General features: G+C 59.3%; 3 protein-coding genes across 7 annotated transcripts; 1 reads left to right on the forward strand and 2 right to left on the reverse strand.

Annotated features, from left to right (window-relative positions):
* Positions 1-214: 214 nt before the first annotated feature.
* On the forward strand, positions 215-5,156 carry STX3 (syntaxin 3). Of its 3 annotated transcripts, none has more exons than XM_062576350.1 (10): positions 215-262; positions 1,659-1,742; positions 1,819-1,918; positions 2,013-2,087; positions 2,233-2,300; positions 2,489-2,597; positions 2,825-2,898; positions 2,997-3,131; positions 3,512-3,622; positions 5,067-5,156. In XM_062576350.1, exons 1-10 carry the CDS (start codon positions 215-217, stop codon positions 5,142-5,144), a joined length of 882 nt encoding a protein of 293 aa, XP_062432334.1. In that variant the 3' UTR covers positions 5,145-5,156. The 3 variants fall into 3 exon arrangements, with proteins under 3 accessions (XP_062432334.1, XP_062432335.1, XP_062432336.1); XM_062576351.1 differs by having other exon boundaries at positions 215-244; XM_062576352.1 differs by having other exon boundaries at positions 215-244; positions 1,665-1,742.
* A 793-nt stretch (positions 5,157-5,949) lies between these two features.
* MRPL16 (mitochondrial ribosomal protein L16) lies at positions 5,950-8,341 on the reverse strand. Of its 3 annotated transcripts, none has more exons than XM_062577058.1 (4): positions 8,249-8,341; positions 7,549-7,614; positions 7,235-7,383; positions 5,950-6,480 (listed from the first exon to the last, which is right to left on the reverse strand). In XM_062577058.1, exons 1-4 carry the CDS (start codon positions 8,286-8,288, stop codon positions 5,995-5,997), a joined length of 741 nt encoding a protein of 246 aa, XP_062433042.1. In that variant the 5' UTR covers positions 8,289-8,341; the 3' UTR covers positions 5,950-5,994. The 3 variants fall into 3 exon arrangements, with proteins under 3 accessions (XP_062433042.1, XP_062433044.1, XP_062433043.1); XM_062577060.1 differs by lacking the exon at positions 8,249-8,341 and adding an exon at positions 8,156-8,235; XM_062577059.1 differs by lacking the exon at positions 7,549-7,614.
* A 276-nt stretch (positions 8,342-8,617) lies between these two features.
* On the reverse strand, positions 8,618-10,765 carry CBLIF (cobalamin binding intrinsic factor). The gene is made up of 9 exons (XM_062577339.1): positions 10,572-10,765; positions 10,297-10,476; positions 10,073-10,216; positions 9,843-9,986; positions 9,581-9,765; positions 9,284-9,503; positions 9,005-9,152; positions 8,794-8,912; positions 8,618-8,721 (listed from the first exon to the last, which is right to left on the reverse strand). The coding sequence occupies exons 1-9, from the start codon at positions 10,624-10,626 to the stop codon at positions 8,660-8,662; spliced, it is 1,257 nt and encodes a 418-aa protein (XP_062433323.1). The 5' UTR covers positions 10,627-10,765; the 3' UTR covers positions 8,618-8,659.
* Between the last annotated feature and the right edge of the window lie 10,392 nt (positions 10,766-21,157).

The raw sequence follows: 21,157 nt of genomic DNA on the forward strand, positions 1-21,157 counted from the left end.
CCCCTGGCCCACCGCCTCTAATGGCAGGGGAGGCTAGGGGGGAGCCCAGGGCGGGGGGCTCCACTTTGCCCCTCCCCCGGCACCTCCTGTCACAGGGATTAGCAGAGGGACAGCCCGGGCGGGGACGACAACAGCCACCGGCCACCGGTGCCTCGCCTGCATGTAGGCACTGAGGAGGAGCCCCGCCACCCGGGTGCACCCGCTGCCTGGCACCATGAAGGACCGGCTGGAGCAGCTCAAGGCGGTGAGAGGCTCCATGGCAGCCCGAGGGGACCCATGGGGCACCAGGATGTCACGGGGATGGGTGACCACTGGCACATTCCCCAAACCACCTAGGATATGGGGTGCAGCAGTGGGACCCTCTCCCACCCTGGCTGTGTGGGGCTGAGGATGCCCAGCTGCACCTTGTGCCCCAGGTAGTGGAGTGGGCAGTGGGACCCCCCACCTGGGACATGTGGGGCTGAGGGTGCCCAGCTGCGCCCTGTGCCCCAGGTTGTGGGGTGGGCAGTGGGACCCCCCACCTGGGACATGTGGGGCTGAGGGTACCCAGCTGCGCCCTGTGCCCTAGGTTGTGGGGTGGGCAGTGGGACCCCCCACCTGGGACATGTGGGGCTGAGGGTACCCAGCTGCGCCCTGTGCCCTAGGTTGTGGGGTGGGCAGTGGGACCCCCCACCTGGGACATGTATGGCTGGGGGTGATCAGCTGTGCCCTGTGCCCCAAGATGTAGGATGTGTAGTGGGAACCCCACCCAAGTTGTGTGGGGTTGGGGGCACCTGGGCTAGGAGTGTTCCCCTCAAAAGGCTGTGCAGCCACGGGGCATGTGAGGAGTTGGGAGTGGATGTGGGTCAGCTGGGGCTGTAAAGCCCCATGTCTCTGGCAGTTAGTTCCTCCTCTGCAGTCTTCCTTGTGGGCCCCCATGCAGGGTGTCCAGCCCACGGCAGCAGAGTGGGGCTGGGAGCTTGGCAGGGATTTAGTGGGGATTACAGAGCCATCAGCTGGGGTGGACAGGGGGAGAGGAGATAAAACACTTGGGAGGGAGAGCAGGGATTAATGTTATTTTTATTCCTGCAGGAGGAGGAAGGGTGGGGGGAGGAGGGGAGGGCGCTGTGAGCTGGGTCGGAGCCACACGCCCCACAGGCCTAGCAGACCCAGACAGGCATAAGCCCATCGCCTTGGGGTTGGCTGCACGTAGCGGGGCCATGGCACTCATTGCTACATTGGTGCTGGCTCCCCTGTAAGGGCTGGAGGTGCAACAGCAGAGTGACACTGCTCGTGGCCCCTCTGGAGGAGGCTGGGGCAGAGGCTGTGGCAGGGGCGATGCGGGCACTCCGGGAGGTGGCTGCTGCCCGCAGGTGCCCAGCCTATCCCTTGTCCCCTCCTACTTAATACCAAGCTGCACACGCCCAGCCAGATGTGTGATTAGCCTGCTCCTCCCCACGCAGATGGCACCACAGCCTCTGCCAACCTTAACTCTTGCTGGCTGAAACCCCGCTGGCACTCTGGCAAGGGGACTGCCCCCACCTACCCAGGGGCTGTCCTCAGCCTAGGGCCCTGGGCCACCACAGAGGACCCACAATGGCTCAGTGCTCAGCGGCCCTGGGGCCAGAGCACGGGGCATGGGCCAGGGGGGCTGAGCACTGCCTTGCTGCTGCCTGTAGAAGCAGGGCACCGATAACGATGATGCCGAGGAGCTGGAGATCGCCGTCGACAACACAGCCTTCATGGACGAGTTCTTCTCTGAGGTGAGTGGGGTGGCAGGGCTGAGGTGGCAGGGGGGCAGCACTTCTCCCACCTGACAAGCCCCCTTGGCTTGGCTAGATCGAGGAAACCCGGCAAAACATCGACAAGATTTCAGAGAATGTGGAGGAGGCCAAGAAGCTCTACAGCATCATCCTCTCAGCCCCCGTCCCTGAGCAGAGTAAGGTGCCTTGTCCTGGGGATGTGGTTCCCTAGGATGAGGATGTGGGTCCCTTTGGTGGGCTGCCTGGCTCAGCCACCTGTGTCCCCCACAGAGACCAAAGACGACCTGGAGCAGCTCACAGCAGAGATCAAGAAAATGGCTAACAGCGTCCGCAACAAGCTGAAGAGTGAGTGGTGATGTCCCCGCCACTGTGCTGGGGGCAGAAGGGCCGGGACCCCCATGGCCACTGGGGCCAAGCAGGGTCTCCGGAGTGGGGGGTTGTGATAGTAGAACAAGGTCTCCTGAGGGGCTGAGGTCTCTGCTCCGGCCAGGCATGGAGAGGAACATCGAGCAGGATGAGGCACGCTCTTCAGCCGATCTCCGCATACGGAAGTCCCAGGTGAGCTCTGGCCTCATGTCCCGGTGTCAGCACCTGGTCCTGCCCACCATGGGCTGGAGATGTGCTGTGTCCAGGGTGTCCCTGTGCCTCACATCCCCGTGCCCAGCTCCTGGTCCTCCCTGCCATGGGCTGGGGACACGCCACGTCCAGGCTGTCCCCAGGTCTCATGTCCTTGTCCCCATCCCCAGCACTCAGTCCTGTCTCGGAAGTTCGTCGATGTCATGACCAAGTACAACGAGGCGCAGGTCGACTTCCGGGAGCGCAGCAAGGGCCGTATCCAGCGCCAGCTGGAGATCAGTGCGTGTCCCCACCGTTACATCCACCATCCCGTTGTTTGCTGCCTTGGCCCTGCAGATCCCACCCCTTTCATGGAGTGGGCAGAGCTTAGCCCTAAGGGTGGAGCCAAGCCATTTAGGCTCCTCCTCAATGCCACACTGCCCCCTGCTGGCTGGGATGGGGCAAGTGCAGCAGGCCCCAGCCCCGGCGGGGGACCCCACCAAGATGTGACCCTTTGTGCCCCGCAGCTGGCAAGAACACAACGGATGAGGAGCTGGAAGAGATGCTGGAGAGTGGGAACCCCTCCATCTTCACCTCAGGGGTGAGGGCCTGGGGGGCGCCATGGGGCAGGGGAGCAGTGTCCGGCAGGGTGCAGGGACCCCCAGCTGACACTCGCCCCCCACCCTGCCTCTGCTGCAGATCATGGACTCACAGATCTCAAAGCAGGCACTGAGCGAGATTGAGGGGCGGCACAAGGACATTGTGCGGCTGGAGAGCAGCATCAAGGAGCTGCATGACATGTTTGTCGATATTGCCATGCTAGTGGAGAACCAGGTGCGGGCCGTGGCGTGGGGCCTCTGTGTGCACACGTGCTGCACGGGGCCATGCGGGGATATGGGTGTCAGGTGGTGTGGGGACCTGTGCATGAGCAGACCCATGCATGGGGTTGCGCGGGGAGCCGTGCATGGGGCTGCACAGGGCTGCATGCAGACTTGCACAGGGACCCGTGCGTGGGACCCAAGCACAGGGCCCCATGGAGAGGGGTGCACAGCATGTTGGGTCCCGGCTGCTCTCTCTCTCCCCCTGTGGCATGTGAGGACTGGCCACACACACTGGGGAAGGGTGAGCACTGTAGTGTGGAGTGGCGCTGGGCCCTCAGCAGTCCTCTCTTCTTACCTCCACCTGTGTCCTGCCGCCTCCTCGTGGCCTGCTAGGGAGCCATGATCGACCGCATCGAGAACAATATGGACCAGTCTGTGGGCTTTGTGGAGCGGGCTGTGGCTGACACCAAAAAGGCTGTGAAGTACCAAAGCGAGGCCAGGAGGGTGAGAAGGGCCCAGTGCCCCCACTAACCCCCTTGGTGTGCCCCAGCCATCCCCAGCAGCAACCTGGTTCCCCACATCCCCACTGTCTGGAGCCCTCTTTTTGTCCTCTTTGTTCCCCCACACGGTCCTTGCTCCCCTACCCAGCCCCTGGACAACCTCCATCTGGTGCACAGCTCTGCCTCGCCCAGGTGTGATGAGCTGGTGAGGGCTCAGCCCCAGGTTCCTGTGCTCGTCAGCACTGTCCTGCTGTGGTGTTCCAGGGCCCCTCTGCATCCATCTCTACCATCCCCACACACAGCACACGCATAACTGGGCATGCGCCCCTCCGCTCACACCTTCTTGTCCTCCCCAGAAAACGCTGATTTTGGCCGTGGTGGTCTTGCTGGGCATAGTTGCTCTCATCATTGGACTCACCGTGGGGCTAAACAAGCCCCTAAGGCTGTAAGTGGCATATGGGACAGGCAGGCAGAGAACCACAGGGGGTGCTGGGTCAGGGGCATGTCCTGTGCCCAGCTGTAAGTGCTGAGTTGTAGGTGCTGGGCCAGGAGCATATCCTGGCACCAGACTGTAGGTGGTGGGCAAGGGTCATGTCCTGCACTAGGCTGTAGATGCAGGGCTGTATGTGCTGGGTAAGGGGCATGTCCGAAGGTCCCTCCTGGAGCCCCTTGTCCCCCTTCCCCACCAGAGCTGATGCTTCCCCCTTTCCCTCCTGCAGACACTCCTGCCTGTGCCAGTAGGGATGCCACCCCATGGCACCCTCCTGGGTGCCGCAGCCCCTTCCCTTCCTCTCTCTGCTCCTCCTGGACCTGCACCCAGCTTAGTGCTCCCTCCTGGAAGTGCTCCCCTGTCTGACGGTCCCCTGCAACTCCTGCTCTTCCCTCAGCACTGCCAGCCCTGGATCCCCCCACGTTCCTGGTGGGCAGCGTCAGGACTCAGCTGTAGCACTCCTGGCACTGCCGCACGGCTCAGGACCTCTTTCCAGGCAGTGGCAATGCCATGCCTGGGCACACGGACAGTAGCAGCGTGCCCAACGCCCTGGCATGCCCTTAGGCTGAGAGCAGCTTCCATTCAGCTCACCCCACAGAGCCTTTGCTCCTCGGCTCTGCTCACAGACGGTGGCTTTGGCCTCCGTTTTCACCACAGTACAGCAAAGCACCCCTGCGGGAGGGTGGCTCAAGCAGTCTGGATTGCAGAGCCAGGCGCTGTGGGTGAGGGAATGGCAGCTGACAGCCCTGCACTGCCCAGACCCCACCGGCCCTGCCTGTCCTCCTCCCTGGTTTCGGGTAAGTAGCAGGGATGTACCACCTCGATGTGCCTGACTGACACCAGCTGCATCCTGGCACTGTGTGAGACCAGCTTCTGGCTGCCCCCTGTGCCTGTCTCCCCATCCTGGCATCACCATGTTCCTGCCTCACGGCCCCCTCTTGCCTCTCTTGCAAAGTAGAAGAAGATCATGATCATGATCTGCTGCATCATCCTCGCCATCATCCTGGCAGCCAGCATCGGGAGCATCTTCGCCTGAGACACCCTCTGCCCTCCAGGTGACTGGGTGCCTTGGGGCATGGCGGCAGTTGTGGGCCCCTGAACCTGCCTTAGGCTTGGACCTTTCCTGGCTAGGTCCTAGTGGGACTCAGGCTGGCAGGATTTGTCCCCTTTGGACTTGCCAGCGTGTCCCTAAGGTGCTGGGCCGTTGCATCAGGGAGGAGGGAGATGGGGACACAACAGTGTTGGCAACCTCATCTCCTTCCTCAGCGGCACCTCTTCCTCCTTCCCTGGGTTGCAGATGGCCTTTCCCTCTCTCGCCTGTGCTCCTCTCCTCCAGCTCTCAGAGTGGTCCCTGCTGCCACAAGACATCCCTCTGCTGCAGCTGTTGCTGCACCTCCTCGCTTGCACTGGAGGAGTGTTCCTCTCCTGGTCGTGCTGCCTGCCAGGACTTCCACTGGTCACTGGAGGTAGAGGGAACCCAGAGCTTGGAAAGTCTGGTGGAGCCGCAGGACTGCTCCTCTCAGCGGTATTTGTGGCCTCCAGGGCAGCATGTCTCTCACTACCAGTCCTGGAGAGCGGCTGGAAGATAGAAACCTCTCGCTTCACTCAGAGTTTGCCTGTGGCGGTGTTTCTGTGTAGCCAGCCGTCTGCATGCATGGCCACCCGCACCAGAGCCCTTATTCTCAATAAAGAGATCAGCTAACATCACTGCTCAGAGGTGCTGAGTCCAGCACGGGTGTACCAGCATCAGGGACCCTGATTTATGGGTCAATGCCAGGACGCTCCTGGCCTCCCGCTCCAAGTTTGAGGTCTCTGAACAACACAGTGGCAGGTGCAAGAAGTTATGGGAGGAAATTTATTACGGCAGCCCAGCCCCCACCTGCACATTACACCCGGTGCTTCAGGAAGAACTTGCCCCAGTAGCGTCCCTTGAACCTCAGGTCATAGGGGCTGAGGTACTTGCGCATCCCCAGCATGTTGCCCGTGACGACACGCTCAAAGGTCCAGGGATTCTGGTTGTTGAGCCGCTTCTCCTCCTCCTCCTCCTGCATATGCTGGAGGGTGTTGCGACTGACAGCAGCTGCGGGGAATGGCAGCTTCCTGGCCACACGCTCAAGGAAGTGCTTCACCTCTCCAAATTCGCAGTGCCCACCCACCTCAACAACCAGGCGCCCACTCTTCACTGCTGTCACATAGTGGTCGATAGGTCCTTTGCCACCCCCCATGCGGTGCCCCAGGCTCTTCCGGGTGATAGGCTTGTAGGGAGCTGGCACACGCCACACGGCAAACATGGTCTTGGGGTCCATGCAGCGGCCGATGGTCAGGCGTATCATCTCAAAGTGGCCCCAGTGGAGATAGCCACCTCCCAAGGCCTGTGGGAAGAAAAGAAGGCAGCACATCAGGGATCGAAACATGGAGGGGTGTGCAGAGGGGTGCAGCTATGCATCCTGCTTCTGCCACATTAGAAGCCCTCTGTTCCCCTTTCTGCTTTTGGGCGGGAGCAGCCTCATTTAAGAGGTCTCAAGAGTTGCCCTTCCGATGTGAGTTAGGCAGTATGTTCCTTACCACATTGCTAGAGAGAAACTCAAAGTCCCATGCTAAGTAACTTGGGAAATCCCGTTTTTCAGAGCGTTGTTCTGGCTCCAAGAAGGGCTGCTCCGGTACTGGCCACCTCCTGTAGCTCAGTTGCTCAAAGAGCGCTGGCCATTTTGTTGCCTGCCGAAGGGCTCAGCGCCGCATGGGGGATCATCGGCCCATGACCTGCTGGTGCACCGGGCCACCACAGCCAGAACAGGCAGCAGGTCAAGTGCCCAAAGCAAACTTATGGGCCTTCAACAACTTCTCCAGCCCCAGCTGCAGTTGCAGGTAGGTGGTGGGTGAGCAAGCCAGTCACATGCAGAGGCTGGGGAGGGGGACCTTGTCCTGCCTGCTCTGCTTCAAACTACAGCCAAATCCTGCCCCAGAGACTAAACACTGCATGAAGCCAACTTGGCTGCTCCTGGGTGGGTGCAAGACACTCTGGGCACGCCCATGACCTACCTCGGACTCTCCCCTCCCCAGGCCCTCTCTTTCTTGCTCACCTCAGAGGGGACCAGGCTGCTGTGGACTGATTCCCACCCCACTCACCAGGATACCATACTGCCCCTGGGTGAACTCGGTGGCCTCCCTGGATGGGCCGCGAATGTCACGCAGCCGTCGGGGTTCCCGCCGCACTTTGGGCACTGCAGGGACCTTGTCCATGAACTTCAGCTTAGTTCTCTCTGGTAATGTGACATCTGGCAGGGGACAAGTGCACAAAAGTTACAGCAGGCTCAGCTGGCCTCTCTGCTCCCTAGGCCATGTTGTCAGGCAGGGGAAGGATCAGGCTGTAATAGAGGCGTGAGGAGGTGGGCAGATGATGCTGGCCCCCCAGGCAGGGTGGGGGCACATGCTCTGCTTACCGCTGTAGTCTAGAGGCAGCACGTACTTCTTGAGGCCAGCCCAGGGGACTACTGTGCTACCGAGACCTGGGGGGGAGTGGGAGAAGACTTGCAGAGGGGCTAGGCTCCCTCACTGCATCTAGACATCCTAGACACCCCCACCCCAAAGGGTCCAGGCATCCGAGCGCCGCCCCCCTCCCTCACTCCCGAAGGACCCAACTGTCCGAGCACCGCCCCCCCCCCCCACACTCCGAAAGGGCCCAGGCGTCCCAGTCCCCCCCGCTCCCCTCCGTCCACAAAGGGCCCAGGCGTCCCAGCGCCCCCCTGCGTCCACAAAGGGCTCAGGCATCCCAGCCCCCCCCCCCCCCCCCCCCCCGTCTACAAAGGGCCCAGGCGTCCCAACGCTCCCCCTCCGTCCACAAAAGGCCCAGGCGTCCCAGCCCTCCCTCCTCCTGCCCACAAAGGGCCCAGGCGTCCCAGCCCTTCCCTCCCCCGCCGCGCCGTCGGAGGGTCTAGGCATCTAAGCCCTCCTCCTCCCGCCCTCTCCACCTCGAAGGGCCCAGGCGTCCTAACCCCGCTCCCAAACGGCCCGGGCGTCCAAGCTCCTCCGCTCCTCAAAAGGCCCTACGTTCGGTCACGCGCTGCCGCTAGCCTGGGTCCCCCGTGTCCGTCCCGCCCGCACCGGTCCTGCTGCCTGCGGCCCGGCCTAGCCGCCTCTAACCTTCCCGAGGCGCCAGAAACCGCCTTAGCCGCCAACACATCTCCGCCGCCGTCAGAGTGCAACTCGCCGCCGGATGGCGCCATCTTGCACCGCCCCCTTAACCGGCCCGGCGGGAAACACTTCCGGCGGGCGGAGCCGAGGCGCTCCCGCCAGAGGCTCCTGGCGGGGCGCGGGCCTTGGGGCACGTTGGTTCCGGCGCGAGCGAGGGGACGTCGTGTGCGGCGGGGTCTCCCGTGGGACGACGTCTCCCCCCTCCGCGCCCACCCCAGCAGGCCCGCAGGGGGCGGCCTGGCTGGCCCTCCTCCCCCCACCCGGTCCTGTGCCGGGGACCGCAGTGAGACAGGCTGGGCGGTGCGTGAGAGCTGTTTATTGTGTGTGGTGGTGGCGGGTCTCTGCGTTGAAATGCGCGCTTCAGTAGGTGCTGTAGATGGCCTGGATGTGCTCCTCATCTTGTGGCTTGTAGGCATCAATGCCTGGGTGGGGGCGTAGTGTGAGGCTGCAGCACGATGGGCCCTACCACCCTGTCCCCATCCCTGTCTCCCCACCTTGCTCCAGTGCGTTGCTGCCGCTGAGCAGCTGCCAGTAGGTCTTGTCAGTGGTGCTGGCAGCCAGCCCATTGATGGAAACTACCATGGCGCCCCAGGACGTTGCCTTGGTCTGGAAGCTGCCACGAAGAGGTACCGGAGGGCAGGCAGCTCAGCAGGGCACCCTGTCAGCCGCCGCTGGCTGCCCTTCTCCCTGGCCACGGAGCCTCACCTGAAGTGAGTGGGGTCCTGCTCCTGGGCTGCCTGCAGCACAGCCAGCAGCACTGAGCCGGCTGGCACGTGCACCTGGGTGGTGTAGTTGAAGTGGGCTCCCCTCAGTTTGTTGACGACAGAGTAATACACCGTGATGAGGGGGGAGGCTGAGAGGGGCGGGAGAGGGGTGCCTCATTAGGGAAGAGCTTGTCAGTGTACAGTATGGCAGGGCCGGGACCACAGGCATCACCCCACCTCAGTGGGGACATTGCGGTGGACACCATGGGGGCAGCCCTACCTTGGTCAGCCCTGTCCTTGCCCCCTTGTGCCAGGGGCTGTACGGTGCCTGCAGCGGCGCAGTCCACGCCAGCAGCATCCAAGTACGTCTGGCCCAGCAGGGCAGGCAGCACCTGGGCGATGGCTGTGGGCTGCTGGAAGTGGTGGTGGAGCACTGCAGAGAAGGCCTGGGAGCAGTTCCATTCCCGGGGGGCATAAAACTCTGCTGTGGCGGTGAGTGCCTGCAGCGGGCAAGTGTGAGGGGCCCTGGGCACCTGGGGGGCTGCGCTGCCCCCTGATGCCACTAGCTCCCCCCTACCTGCAGGGCTAGCCCTGTGCTGTAGATGTTCCCGATCAAGCCGTTCCCCTGCTCCTGCTCATCCAGGAAGGCATTGGCTGTCGTTGTCACTGCATCCCGGAGCAGTTCCCGCAGCTCATCAAAGCCTGCTGTGGCCAGCTGACCGTGGGCACACGTCAGTGCCAATGTTGCCATGGCACGGGTGTCTGCAAGGCCCAGGCATCAGCTGGCTGTGGCACGGCTGGCAGGCAGAAGTGGTTATGGGGCCAGGGGAGTCCCTTACCCACGGAGAGCCCATTCCTGGGGCTCAGCACCTCCTTGGCCAGCATGACGGCAGCCACCTCGTAGCTGCCTGTCCCTTCCAGGCACAGTGCCAGGACGTCCAGGCCAAGCTGGTAAAATGTGGTCTGTGGGGTGTCCTCAACCTCTACAAAGTGGCAGGGCACCATGAGCCAGTGGTGAGAGGGACATAATGCCTCTGGGGAGCTCACAGCCATCCCGTCCCTGCCTTACCCAAATAGGCCACCTCCTCATCTGTCCTCTTCTGCAGCCAGTGGAGCAGGTCGACAGTGTGCCCCAGGGCCTCGACCTGCTGAGGGCTCTGGCAGGAGGAGAGGAGGGCAAGCGTGTAGAGCGCCAGCTCCCCCGATGTCATGTCTGTAGGGATAGAGAGCAGCCAGCGATGTGGGGCCCCTGGGCACACAACCGAGTTGGGCATCTCTGGGGCCCCTGCCTACCTTTCGGGGCCCTCTTCACCGCTGTTTCCTTCAGCTCCTGAAGCAGCTGCTTGCAGCCGCTGCTTTTGCCAGCCCCAGCTAGGTTCAGCGCAAGCAGTATGCTGGGGTTAGGTGGCTCGTCGGTGTCAGCGGAGCCCTCCAGGCACTGCAGCATTTGGGTGACAGCATCGTGCGGTGCAGCTGGAAGGAGCAGGGTCAGACATCTGGTGGAATGTCACTGGCAGAGCGCCCCACCGGGCACCCTGGCAGGTCCCTCCAGGAGGACTGATACTCACTGCAGCCACCTGCCAGACCCAGCAGGGCAACAACACTGAGGGCTGCACAGAGCATGCTCTCTCGTCTGAGGAGGTCCTGGCCTCTCTGGGCGTCCTTCCTGCTCTGAGCCAGCTTCTGGAGGGTGGCTGTGCCTGCCTTTGGCTTATCTGCTTATCTACGTGCCTGGTGTGGGCACTCAAAGGTGCCTCAAGGAGACGCAGTGCTGTGCGCTCTTGGGGCCTGGGTGACAAGGCTCGGTGCGTCACCCTCATTTTGGCGCAATGCCTAGCTCCCATGTAGGCCAGTGCCTTGGAATGGAGTCTGACCCCCAAAGTGGCCTCAAGCTTTGTCCACTGCCCCAGGGACACGGGACTGGCTCTGTGCTGCCAGGAACAGGCAGGGGAAAGCTTATCCAGTAGCCCAGTATGCCCAGTACCTCCCCACTCACAGGAGTCAGGGCCGGTGCTGTGCTGGGGGTGGGGGAGGTTGGTTTCTCCTCTGGGCAGCTTGTGCAATTGTGGGGAAGATAGAGTGGGGTGGCACAGAGACTGTAGCTCTGACATTGATGGTGTCTCCCTTATGGGATACTCACTTGGATGGCGGCCGTGTGGCACACTTGGCAGAGCAGAGAGAAACCCCCCAGCTTTGGTTTGCTCTCGCCTGGCTGGGCCCAAAGCTCAGCTCTGAATTGCAACTTTAAAAGGGGGCCTCACTGGCATCTTACCTGAAAGGATAGTCAGGAATCTGAAGGGAAGTGTTTTATCCTGCCCCAGTGCATTCACTTTGAAACCTGCTAAGTGCCAGAAAATGGCTGACATGCTTTACACTTGGGAACCTTCACGGCAGGTCAGTCCTAGGCTTGGCTCCCCTGGGTAACTGAGTGCTTTAGAGGACAGCTGCCATGGGGCAGATGCGGGGGGAGGGAGCAGCATGGCGCAATCCTGTGCTGCCCTGCCTGGCAGGGGCAGTGCTGGTGCCAGTGTGATGGAAACTGGGCAGCCGGCCAGGTTGTTTGGGCAACGCCAAGGGCGGAGGGGAGGTGGGAGCATCTGTCCTTGCCTGGGGCTTTGGAGCGCCTCAGCTGGTTGACATCCAGGTAGGACCTGCCCTCTAGGGAGGGTGTGACCTGGGACACTGCCATGGCATTGCCTGGGTGGGGGCCTCACCCAGGAGTCTGCTCAGGGCCTGCCAGTCTCAGGGTATGTGCCAGATGCCAACCAAGCCTGACAGGAGGGGAGAGAAAGAAGGGAGGCGGCATCCAACTCAGCCAGGGAGGGTCCCCGTGTGTCACCAATGTGGCTAGGGCCAGCGCTGGCAGGGCACAAAGAAAGTGCTGTCTACTTGCAGCCCTTAGATACTGCACGGAGAGCATAGCCCTCTCTCCAGGCGTCTTGATGGGGTGCTTACTCTGAAACCTACTGAACACCCTCCTGACGCTGATATGGGAACTAAGCCCTGACTTCTGTGTTTGGCTGCTCCACCCGAGGCTTTTCTGTGTGGCCAGCCCTGTGCTGTAGACATTCCCAAGTAACCTGTTGTTGTGAGTGAGGATCTTCTCCCACAGCACCTTTGTATTTCTCTTAAGGATCCCCTTTGTGAGGAAAAATGGCCCACTGTTGTAGAGGCAGGTTTGGGGCAGAAATGCAGTGCCAGTACAGGAAGCCAGCAGGGCCAGGATGGGTAGGGCCACTGAGCCAGAGGACAGGGTCACTGGGGGATGTGTTTTGGGGGGGGGCGCACATGGCTCCTGCACCCTCACCTCTCTGGGGATGACCCGGGAGCTGTGCCACAAGGGATTTTGGCATCCAGGAGAGTGGGGCTGGATGGGTGCTCTGGGGCTTGCAGAGGGATTAGGGGTCTCACGGGTTGGGGTGAGAGGGGCTAGTATGGGGTGCACTGCCCTCTTGGTGGCTCAAAGTGCTTTGGGGGTCCCCAACCTCCTGCAAAGATGCAGCATGTCAGGGGCTCGGCATCTGGTGGCCTCCGAGGAGGGCAGAGAGATGTTTGCACACAGGATGAGGGGGCAGTAATTTACACCTATGAGGGTATTAAAGAGGGGTGTGGATGCACCTGCAGGAATGACTACCTCTTTGAAATGCATGGATACCAATGTACACAGCATGGGGAAAAAACAGGAGGAGCGGGAGATTTGTGTGTGATCGCAGGGCCGTGATCTCATTGCAGTCATGGAGACGTGGTGGTAGAGCTCACATGACTGGAATGCTGTCATGGATGGCTATGTGCTTTTTAGGAAAGACAGGCCAGGAAGGCGAGGTGGTGGAGTTGCTCTTTATGTGAGAGAGCAACTGGAATGCATCGAGCTCTGCCTAGGTGGGGAGGAGGAGGAGGCAGTTGAGAGCTTATGAGTGAAGATCAAAGGGTGGGCTAGCATGGGGGACACTGTTGTGGGTGTCTACTACAGGTCACCTGACCAGGAAGAGGAAGTTGATGAGGCCTTCTATAGACAGCTGGAAGTAGCCTCACGATCACAGGACCTGGTTCTCATGGGGGACTTCAACCACCCTGACATCTGCTGGAGGGATAACAGAGCAAGGCACAAACAGTCCAGGAGGCTCCTGCAATGCATTGATGATAACTTCTTGATACAAATGGTGGAGGAGCCAACGAGGAAGGGCATTCTGCTGGACCTTGTCCTAACCAACAGAGAGGAACTGGTTAGAGATGTGAAGGTTGGGGGCAGCCTTGGCTGCACTGACCACGAGATGGTGGAGTTCAGGATCTGGCAGGAAAGAACTAAGGCAACAAGCAGGATTGCAACCCTGGACTTCAGGAGAGCAGACTTTGGGCTCTTCAGAGACCTACTTGGAGGAATCTCATGGGTTAAGGCCCTAGAAGGAAGGGGAGTCCTTGAGAGCTGGCTAGTATTCAAACATCACTTCCTCCAAGCTCAAGAGTGGTGCATCCCTATGAGTAAGAAGTGCAGCAAAAGGGGCAGGAGACCTGCATGGGTGAGCAAGGAGCTCCTGGCCAAATTCAGACAGAAGAAGAAAGTACACAGAATGAGGAAGAGGGGACAGGCTACTTGGGAGAATTATAGGAATGCAGTCAGAGTATATAGAGATGCGGGGAAAGCTAAGGCCCAGTTGGAATTGAGTCTTGCAAGGGATGTCAAGGACAGTAGGAAGGGCTTCTTCAAATACATCAGTATCAAGAGGAAGACTGGGGAAAATGTGGGCCCGCGACTGAATGGGGCAGGGGTCCTGGTGACAAGGGATACAGAAAAGGCAAAATTACAGAATGCCTTCTTTGCTTCAGTCTTCACTGCTAAGGGCAGCCCTCAGGAATTCTGCAGCCTGGATGTGAGGGAGAAAGTCCAGAGAAGTGAAGACTTTCCTTTGGTTGAGGAGGATAGGATAACAGACCTTCTGGGCAGGCTAGACATCCACAAATCCATGGGCCCAGATGGGATGCACCCACGGGTACTGAGGGAGCTGGTGGATGTTGTCACCAAGCTGCTCTGCATCATCTTTGAAAGGTCCTGGAGAACTGGAGAGGTGCCTGAGGACTGGAAGAAAGCCAGTGTCACTCCAGTCTTCAAAAAGGGCAAGAAGGAGGACCCAGGCAACTACAGACCAGTCAGCCTCACCTCCATCCCTGGAAAGGTGATGGAACAGCTCATTCTGGATGTCATCTCCAGGCATATGGAGGAGAAGAAGGTGGTCAGGAGTAGTCAGGATGGATTCACCAAGGAAAAATCCTGCTTAACCAACCTGATAGCCTTCTATGATGGAATGACTGGCTGGGTAGATGAGGGGAGAGCAGTGGACGTAGTGTACCTTGACTTCAGCAAGGCTTTCGACACTGTCTCACATAACATCCTCCTAGAGAAGCTCAGGAAGTGTGGGTTAGGCAAGTGGACAGTGAGGTGGACTGAGAACTATCTGAAAGGCAGAGCTCAGAGGGTTGTCATCAGTGGCGTGGAGTCTAGCTGGAAGCCTGTGGCTGGTGGTGTCCCCCAGGGCTCAGTACTGGGTCCCATCCTGTTCAACTTATTTGTCAGTGACGTGGATGAAGGGACAGAGTGCCTACTCAGCAAGTTTGCTGATGATACCAAGCTGGGAGGAGAGGCTGATACACCTGAGGGCTGTGCTGCCATTCAGAGAGACCTGGACAGGCTGGAGAGCTGGGTGGAGAGGAACCTCATGAGGTCCAATAAGGGCAAGTGCAGAGTCCTGCACCTAGGGAAAAATAACCCTAGGCACCAGTACAAGCTGAGGGCTGACCTGCTGGAGAGCAGCTCTGCAGAGAAAGACCTGGGAGTGCTGGTGGATGACAGATTGACCATGAGCCAGCAATGTGCCCTTGTGGCCAGGAAGGCCAACGGTATCCTGGGGTGCATACGGAAGAGTGTTGCCAGCAGGTTGAGGGAGGTGATCCTGCCCCTCTACTCAGCCCTGGGGAGGCCTCATCTTGAGTATTATGTTCAGTTCTGGGCTCCCCAGTACAAGAGAGACATGGAGCTACTGGAGAGAGTCCAGCACAGGGCTACAAAGACGATCAGAGGGCTGGAGCATCTGCCCTCTGAGGAACGGCTGCGAGAGCTGGGCCTGTTTAGCCTGGGGAAGAGAAGACTGAGGGGGGATCTTATCAACGTGTACGAGTACCTGAAGGGAGGGTGTCAAGGGGACTGGGACAAACTCTTTTCAGTAGTGCCTTGTGTGACAGGACAAGAGGCAATGGGCAGAAATTGAAGCACAGGAAGTTCCACCTGAATGTGAGGGGGAATTTCTTCACTGTGAGAGTGATGGAGCATTGGAACAGGTTGCCCAGAGAGGTTGTGTGTGGTAGGCGAAACGGGGCATTGCAGAAGATCACGTGATGTGATGTCACGACGAGGCAGGGCTAAGACAGGAAAAGGCAGCGCGGGCGCGTATATAAGGAATTGTAACGACGCAATAAATGCCATTTGCCGCATCCTCCATATGGAGTCAGTGTGGTGTGGCCCAGGGGCGGGCGGTGTCGCGGGCTCCTGTCCTCACCCTAACTCTGGGTATTGTTGCAACAGCAACAAAGTGGTGACCCCGACGTGATTGGGTGAGGGTGGTCGCCGGGGCGACGGGGGTGGCTCCAGACGATGGAAGCGGTGATTAAGGTAATTCAAACGTGCGCGAAGGAATGGGGAACTTCTGTGAAGTCGAGCGCAATTTCGGCGTGTGTTGAACGCCTAATCCAGGAGGGTGCCGTGCAGCGCCCTGCGGACGTTCTTATCCCATCAAATTGGCCTCGGTGCTCCGAGGTGTTAGCAGAGCGGACTATGTCCGGCCACTCGGGAAAAGACCTTAAGGCTTGGGGTGTCGTGCTTACCCTGCTTCGCCGAGCGCGGGAGGAGCGGGATACTTGGCGGGCAGCACGGGGCTTGCTGTATGACTCACAGCCGCGGGGCACCCAAACGGGGGACCCCTCGGACTCGCCGGGGGTATCTGAATCGGTGACGCGAGCGGCTGACAACGCCGATGAGAACCCTTTGTCCCCATTGGAGCCGCAAGTTCTGCCGGTGCAGCCCGTGTCGGCTGCAGCGCCACAAATGCACGATCCTACACCTCCTGGTTATCCTTGGGAGGAGTTGCGAGCCGCCCATTACACTCCGGGCGACGGAGGATTGCCTCCTGTCCTGGAAGAGTCTGAGAGTGAGGCAGATGCCTCGCTTCCATTGGCTCCCGTCAACAGGCGTCCGGTGGTGCCTGCCGACGAATGGCTACCGGGGTGCTTGATTAAACCTAATTGGGGAGCCGAGGGAGCACCGAGGGGAGAGAGGAGCAGGACAGAAGCTGATGCAGACATGCAGAAATTAACGGAGCAGTTGCGGCGTATGTGCGGTCCATCAGCAGCTGCGCACTCGCCCGAGCGACAGGATGTGGGCCCAACGAGGGTGATGGGTGGAGGAGAATGGAAAGAGCAACAGGATGTGGGGAGAGGTGGTAGTCAAGACAACTCAGGCAGTCAAGGCAGCCCAGAACTTAGCTCGGACTTGCGCAAGGTGCTCGAGGTGCTGCAACGATTGGAGGAAGAGGTTGGGAGGCAGAAACGTATAGTGCAGCAAGGGGGTGGGGAACCAGGACCGGTGTGTTTTCGATGCGGGCGCAGAGGGCATGTACGAGCGACCTGTCCCCAGGGGCCAGCGAACAAAGGCCCTCAGCCAGCCGGATGCTGGGGCTGTGGTCAGATAGGGCATCGTCTGCGCAGTTGCCCACAGCGCAAACCATCACCTATGCAGCAGGGAAACGGGCAGCCAGGGCGGGTGCGGCGCGGGAGCCCCCCCTGGCAGGAAACATCTCGCGCTATGACAGCCCAGGGGCGGCGCTCCCCGCAGTTGCCCCGCGAAGACGCCCAGACTTCCTGGCCTTGGCCTTAGATATGCGTGAGAGGCCACTGATACCGGCCTGTTTCCACCTCCCCGGGGTTGCCCAGCATGTCTATGTGACATGCCTGTGTGACACTGGCGCAGATCGCTCCTGTTTTCCTCGCAATCTCTGGCCGCCTAGCTGGCCTACCGCAGCCGCAAGCAACATCTGCGGGGTGGGCGGTCAGGTTCAGGCAGAACAGAGCGCCCAGGAAATACTTTGCGAGGTCGAGGACCCCCATCATGGCATTCTCGTAGCGCGGGTGCGCCCATATGTCACCGACATTCACCAGGCCTTGTTAGGCCGCGATGCCCTCAACCAACTGCAGCTACGGTTAACAAATTTAGGGGGAGGGCCACTGCCTTCCTGATGGGTCTTGACTTTACGGTAAAATTGCGTTGGCTAACTGATGACCCCATCTGGATTGAGCAGTGGCCCCTGTCCCAGTTGAAACTTCAGGCCGCGCATGAGCTAGTCCAAAGGGAAATTGAACAAGGACACGTGGAGGAGAGTCTGAGTCCTTGGAATGCTCCCATATTCGTCATTCCCAAAAAAGAGCCTGGTAAATTCCAGTTACTGCACGATTTGCGCGCGATCAATCAGACCTTGCAGGACTTTGGGCCCCTCCAACCGGGGCTGCCGGTCCCTTCAGCGCTCCCGCGACACTGGCCAGTAGTTGTTTTAGATATCAAAGACTGCTTCTTCTCCATTCCTCTGCACCCAGAGGATCGTGAGCGCTTTGCTTTTACTTTGCCACCGATTAATTTGACGGGCCCCGCTAGACGGTATCATTGGACCGTTTTACCCCAGGGCATGAAAAATTCCCCTACCATTTGCCAGCGAGCCGTTGACCTCGCCCTGGAACCCATCCGGCAAGCGTTCCCGCAAGTTCATATATACCACTATATGGATGATCTTCTCCTTGCTGCCGACAGCATTGCATTATTAGCCCAACTAGAGCAGGCTGTTATCGCGCAGCTCGCCACCAATGGGCTGACCATACAAGATACAAAAGTCCAGAGAGGCACCCAAGCTCGATATCTCGGTATGCTAGTTTCTCCCACAAAAATCTCGGTTCTCCCAGTGAAACTCCATCCCAAAGTAGAGACCCTACACGATGTCCAAGTCCTTGTGGGAGCCCTCCAATGGCTCCGCCCCATCTTGGGTATTTCGCCTTCTGTTATGTCCCCGCTATACGAGCTACTTAAGGGCAAACATCCCTGGGAAAAACGGGAACTGTCTGAAGCGGCCCAGCATGCACTAGAGCAGATCAGCCGCCGGATGGCGGAAGGGGGTCTGGACCGGTGGGACCCTGGACACCCTATTGAGGGTTACTGCTCGCTGACAGCGCACGGGGCGGTGGGTTTGCTTGGGCAAGGGCCGTGCGAGCGGCCAACGGCCCTGTGGTGGCTGTTTTCCTCGCAAATGCATAGTGCATTTGTGCCCCACTCTAGTGTGCTAGCGGCCATGATAACGAAGATGCGGACGGCCGCTCTGCGTATGTTTGGTACCGAAACCTCCACTCTCTGGCTCCCGTATAAAACCCAGTGCTGGGAGGAGCAATTATGCAACCAGGAAAAAATAGTGCTAGCTTTAGAGGGATACCCTGGGAAGATACGATATGGGCCAACGCTCCAAAGTTGGACTCACTTGTGCATTATTCACCCATTCGCGTCAGTCCGGGTACTGACGCGACCTCAACCAGGCCTGACAGTCTTTACAGACGCCTCGTCACAGACGGGCCGAGCGGTAGTAGTATGGCAAGACAAGGGTGAATGGCAGTCTGTTTCTGCCCAGGATACCGCTCAATCAGTACAATTTTTGGAGGCTAAAGCCGTGTGCCTGGCTCTCGACTTACCGTATGAGGGCCATTTAAACATTGTCACAGATTCTATGTTTGTCTTTAAGCTCCTGGCCTCCATGGCCACGCCCAGTTGGGCGGGCACGGACATCGCTTGTATGCTTGAGCGCCATCTACTGTGTCAATATTGCATGTAAAAAGCCATACCAATATCCCCGGGTACTATCAATATGGTAATGCAGTGGCAGATCGGACCGCCGCACAGATATGCACTCTGCAGGAAGCGCGTATGCTCCATGACAACCTTCACATTGGTGTGCGCGGGTTAGCCAAATCGTGCAACATTTCCATCTCAGACGCAAGAGCAGTGGTAGCCACCTGTCCATACTGTCAACATAGTCCTTTGTGGGGGGCGGGTGTTAACCCCCGAGGTCTAGAGCCTAACCAAATCTGGCAGACAGACTTTACTTGGTATGCTCCTTTTCAACCTCACGCATGGCTTGCTGTCACCGTTGACACAGCCAGCACGTATATCGTGGCCACCTGTCACCGTAGGGCAACCGCCAAGGCCGCACAATCTCATTGGGAAACAACAATCGCTGTCTTGGGACTTCCTGAGGTCATCAAAACAGACAATGGAGCTGCATTTGTTGCTCACAGTACTCGGGAGTGGGCCAACAAATGGGGCATCCAATTAAAACAGGGAATTCCATATAACAGCCAAGGTCAGGCCATAGTCGAACGTGCCCATCAAGTTCTGAAGCAACGCTTACGGGCGCTTGGGGAGGGGGACGGATTGGGCATAGGTGGGAAACGTGTCCCCTTACCCCTCCAAGCCAACCTTTTAGCTCGCGCACTATTTGGCCTGAATCATTTTGTGCGCGGGGAAAATCAAAATGCTCCGGTCAACAAACATTGGGCCAAGGCTGCGGTGGAAGATGGCCCTCCAGTCAGGGTTCGAGATCCTGAGTCAGGGGTCTGGGAGGATGGTTGGACCTTTATAACAGGAGGAAGAGGATACGCGGCGATCCGCAAGGGAGAGGCAATACGCTGGGTACCAGCGCGGTGGATACGTCCTGATGTCCATCAATAATACTCACCTTAGTTCTCAAGTGTCTTTTGCAGGTCCCGTGAAGAGGAAATACGTGCTTGTGACCGGCTGATATCGCGAGAACAACGTCGCGGGAAAGAGAACAATGCCGAGTTCACAGGCAACGTCTCATGATGGTTCAAGAAACAACGGCTGTATTGTAGCATGGAGAGGGGGACTTGTGGTAGGCGAAACGGGGCGTTGTGGAAGATCACGTGATGTGACGTCACGACGAGGCAGGGCTAAGACAGGAAAAGGCAGCGCAGGCGCGTATATAAGGAATTGTAACGACGCAATAAACGCCATTTGCCGCATCCTCCATATGGAGTCAGTGTGGTGTGGCCCAGGGGCGGGCGGTGTCGCGGGCTCCTGACCTCACCCTAACTCTGGGTATTGTTGCAACAGCAACAGTTGTGGAGTCTCCTTCTCTGGAGATCTTCAAGACCCCCCTGGACACAACCCTGCCTAACATGCTCTAGGTGACTCTTCTGAGCAGGGAGGTTGGACTAGATGATCTCCGGAGGTCCCTTCCAACCTTACTGATTCTATGATTCTGTGATTCTATGCAGGGTTGTACCTGCATAGTGTGCATGCATGCGTGTGAGTGCATGCATATGCATGTGTGTGCATGAATGTGTGCGTGCATGCATGCCTGTGTGTGCTGTGTGTGCGTGTATATGTGCGTGTACATGTGTGCTTGCATGCATGCATGTCTGGATCACGACATGCTTACCGTCATGGGTAGCTGTGTTCTGGCCGAGATTCAGATCATCTTCCCCTCTAGGGCTGGGTATGTGGTGGGGTCAGCTGCAGGGCCAGCAGCACCAGGGCCAGTGCTGCCCAGGACCAGGTACATTGGGCTTGGGGGTAGATGTGGGTCCCTCACCTGCACCATCTCTCCCTGTAAGGTGCCTGTGACAGTGCCAGTGGCTTGGCTGGGCCCAGCAGCAGTGTCAGCCCCCCCTCCCAGCAGGGATGGGCCCCAGTTGGGTGTGGGCACATCAGGGCCCCCACTGGGAGAGCTTTGGCCACCTGACCATGGCCACAGGTGCAAAAGCAAGCGGGGCAGGGTTGTTCATCTTTATTTTTGTTTGTGGTGAAGGGTCTAGGGAGGAGGTGGCTGGCTCTCCTTCTCCTTGCTGGTGCTTGGGTGCAAAATGCTCTGGCTAAGGGGCCAAGCAGGGCAGAGCTGGGCTGTGGGGCTGAGCTTGGGGGTGCTGCTTAGAAGTGAGAGGGAGTGCTGCTGGGGTGGCCAGGTCTCTGCCCTGGGCACTGCTGTTTGCAGCAGGGCTGCTAGTGTGGGACGTGCTGTGAGTGGTGCTGGGAAGACAGGGCCCTAGGCTGGTAATGCTA

This window comes from Rhea pennata, chromosome 5 (assembly GCF_028389875.1).
Source record: "Rhea pennata isolate bPtePen1 chromosome 5, bPtePen1.pri, whole genome shotgun sequence".
In the NCBI taxonomy this organism is placed as follows: domain Eukaryota; kingdom Metazoa; phylum Chordata; class Aves; order Rheiformes; family Rheidae; genus Rhea; species Rhea pennata.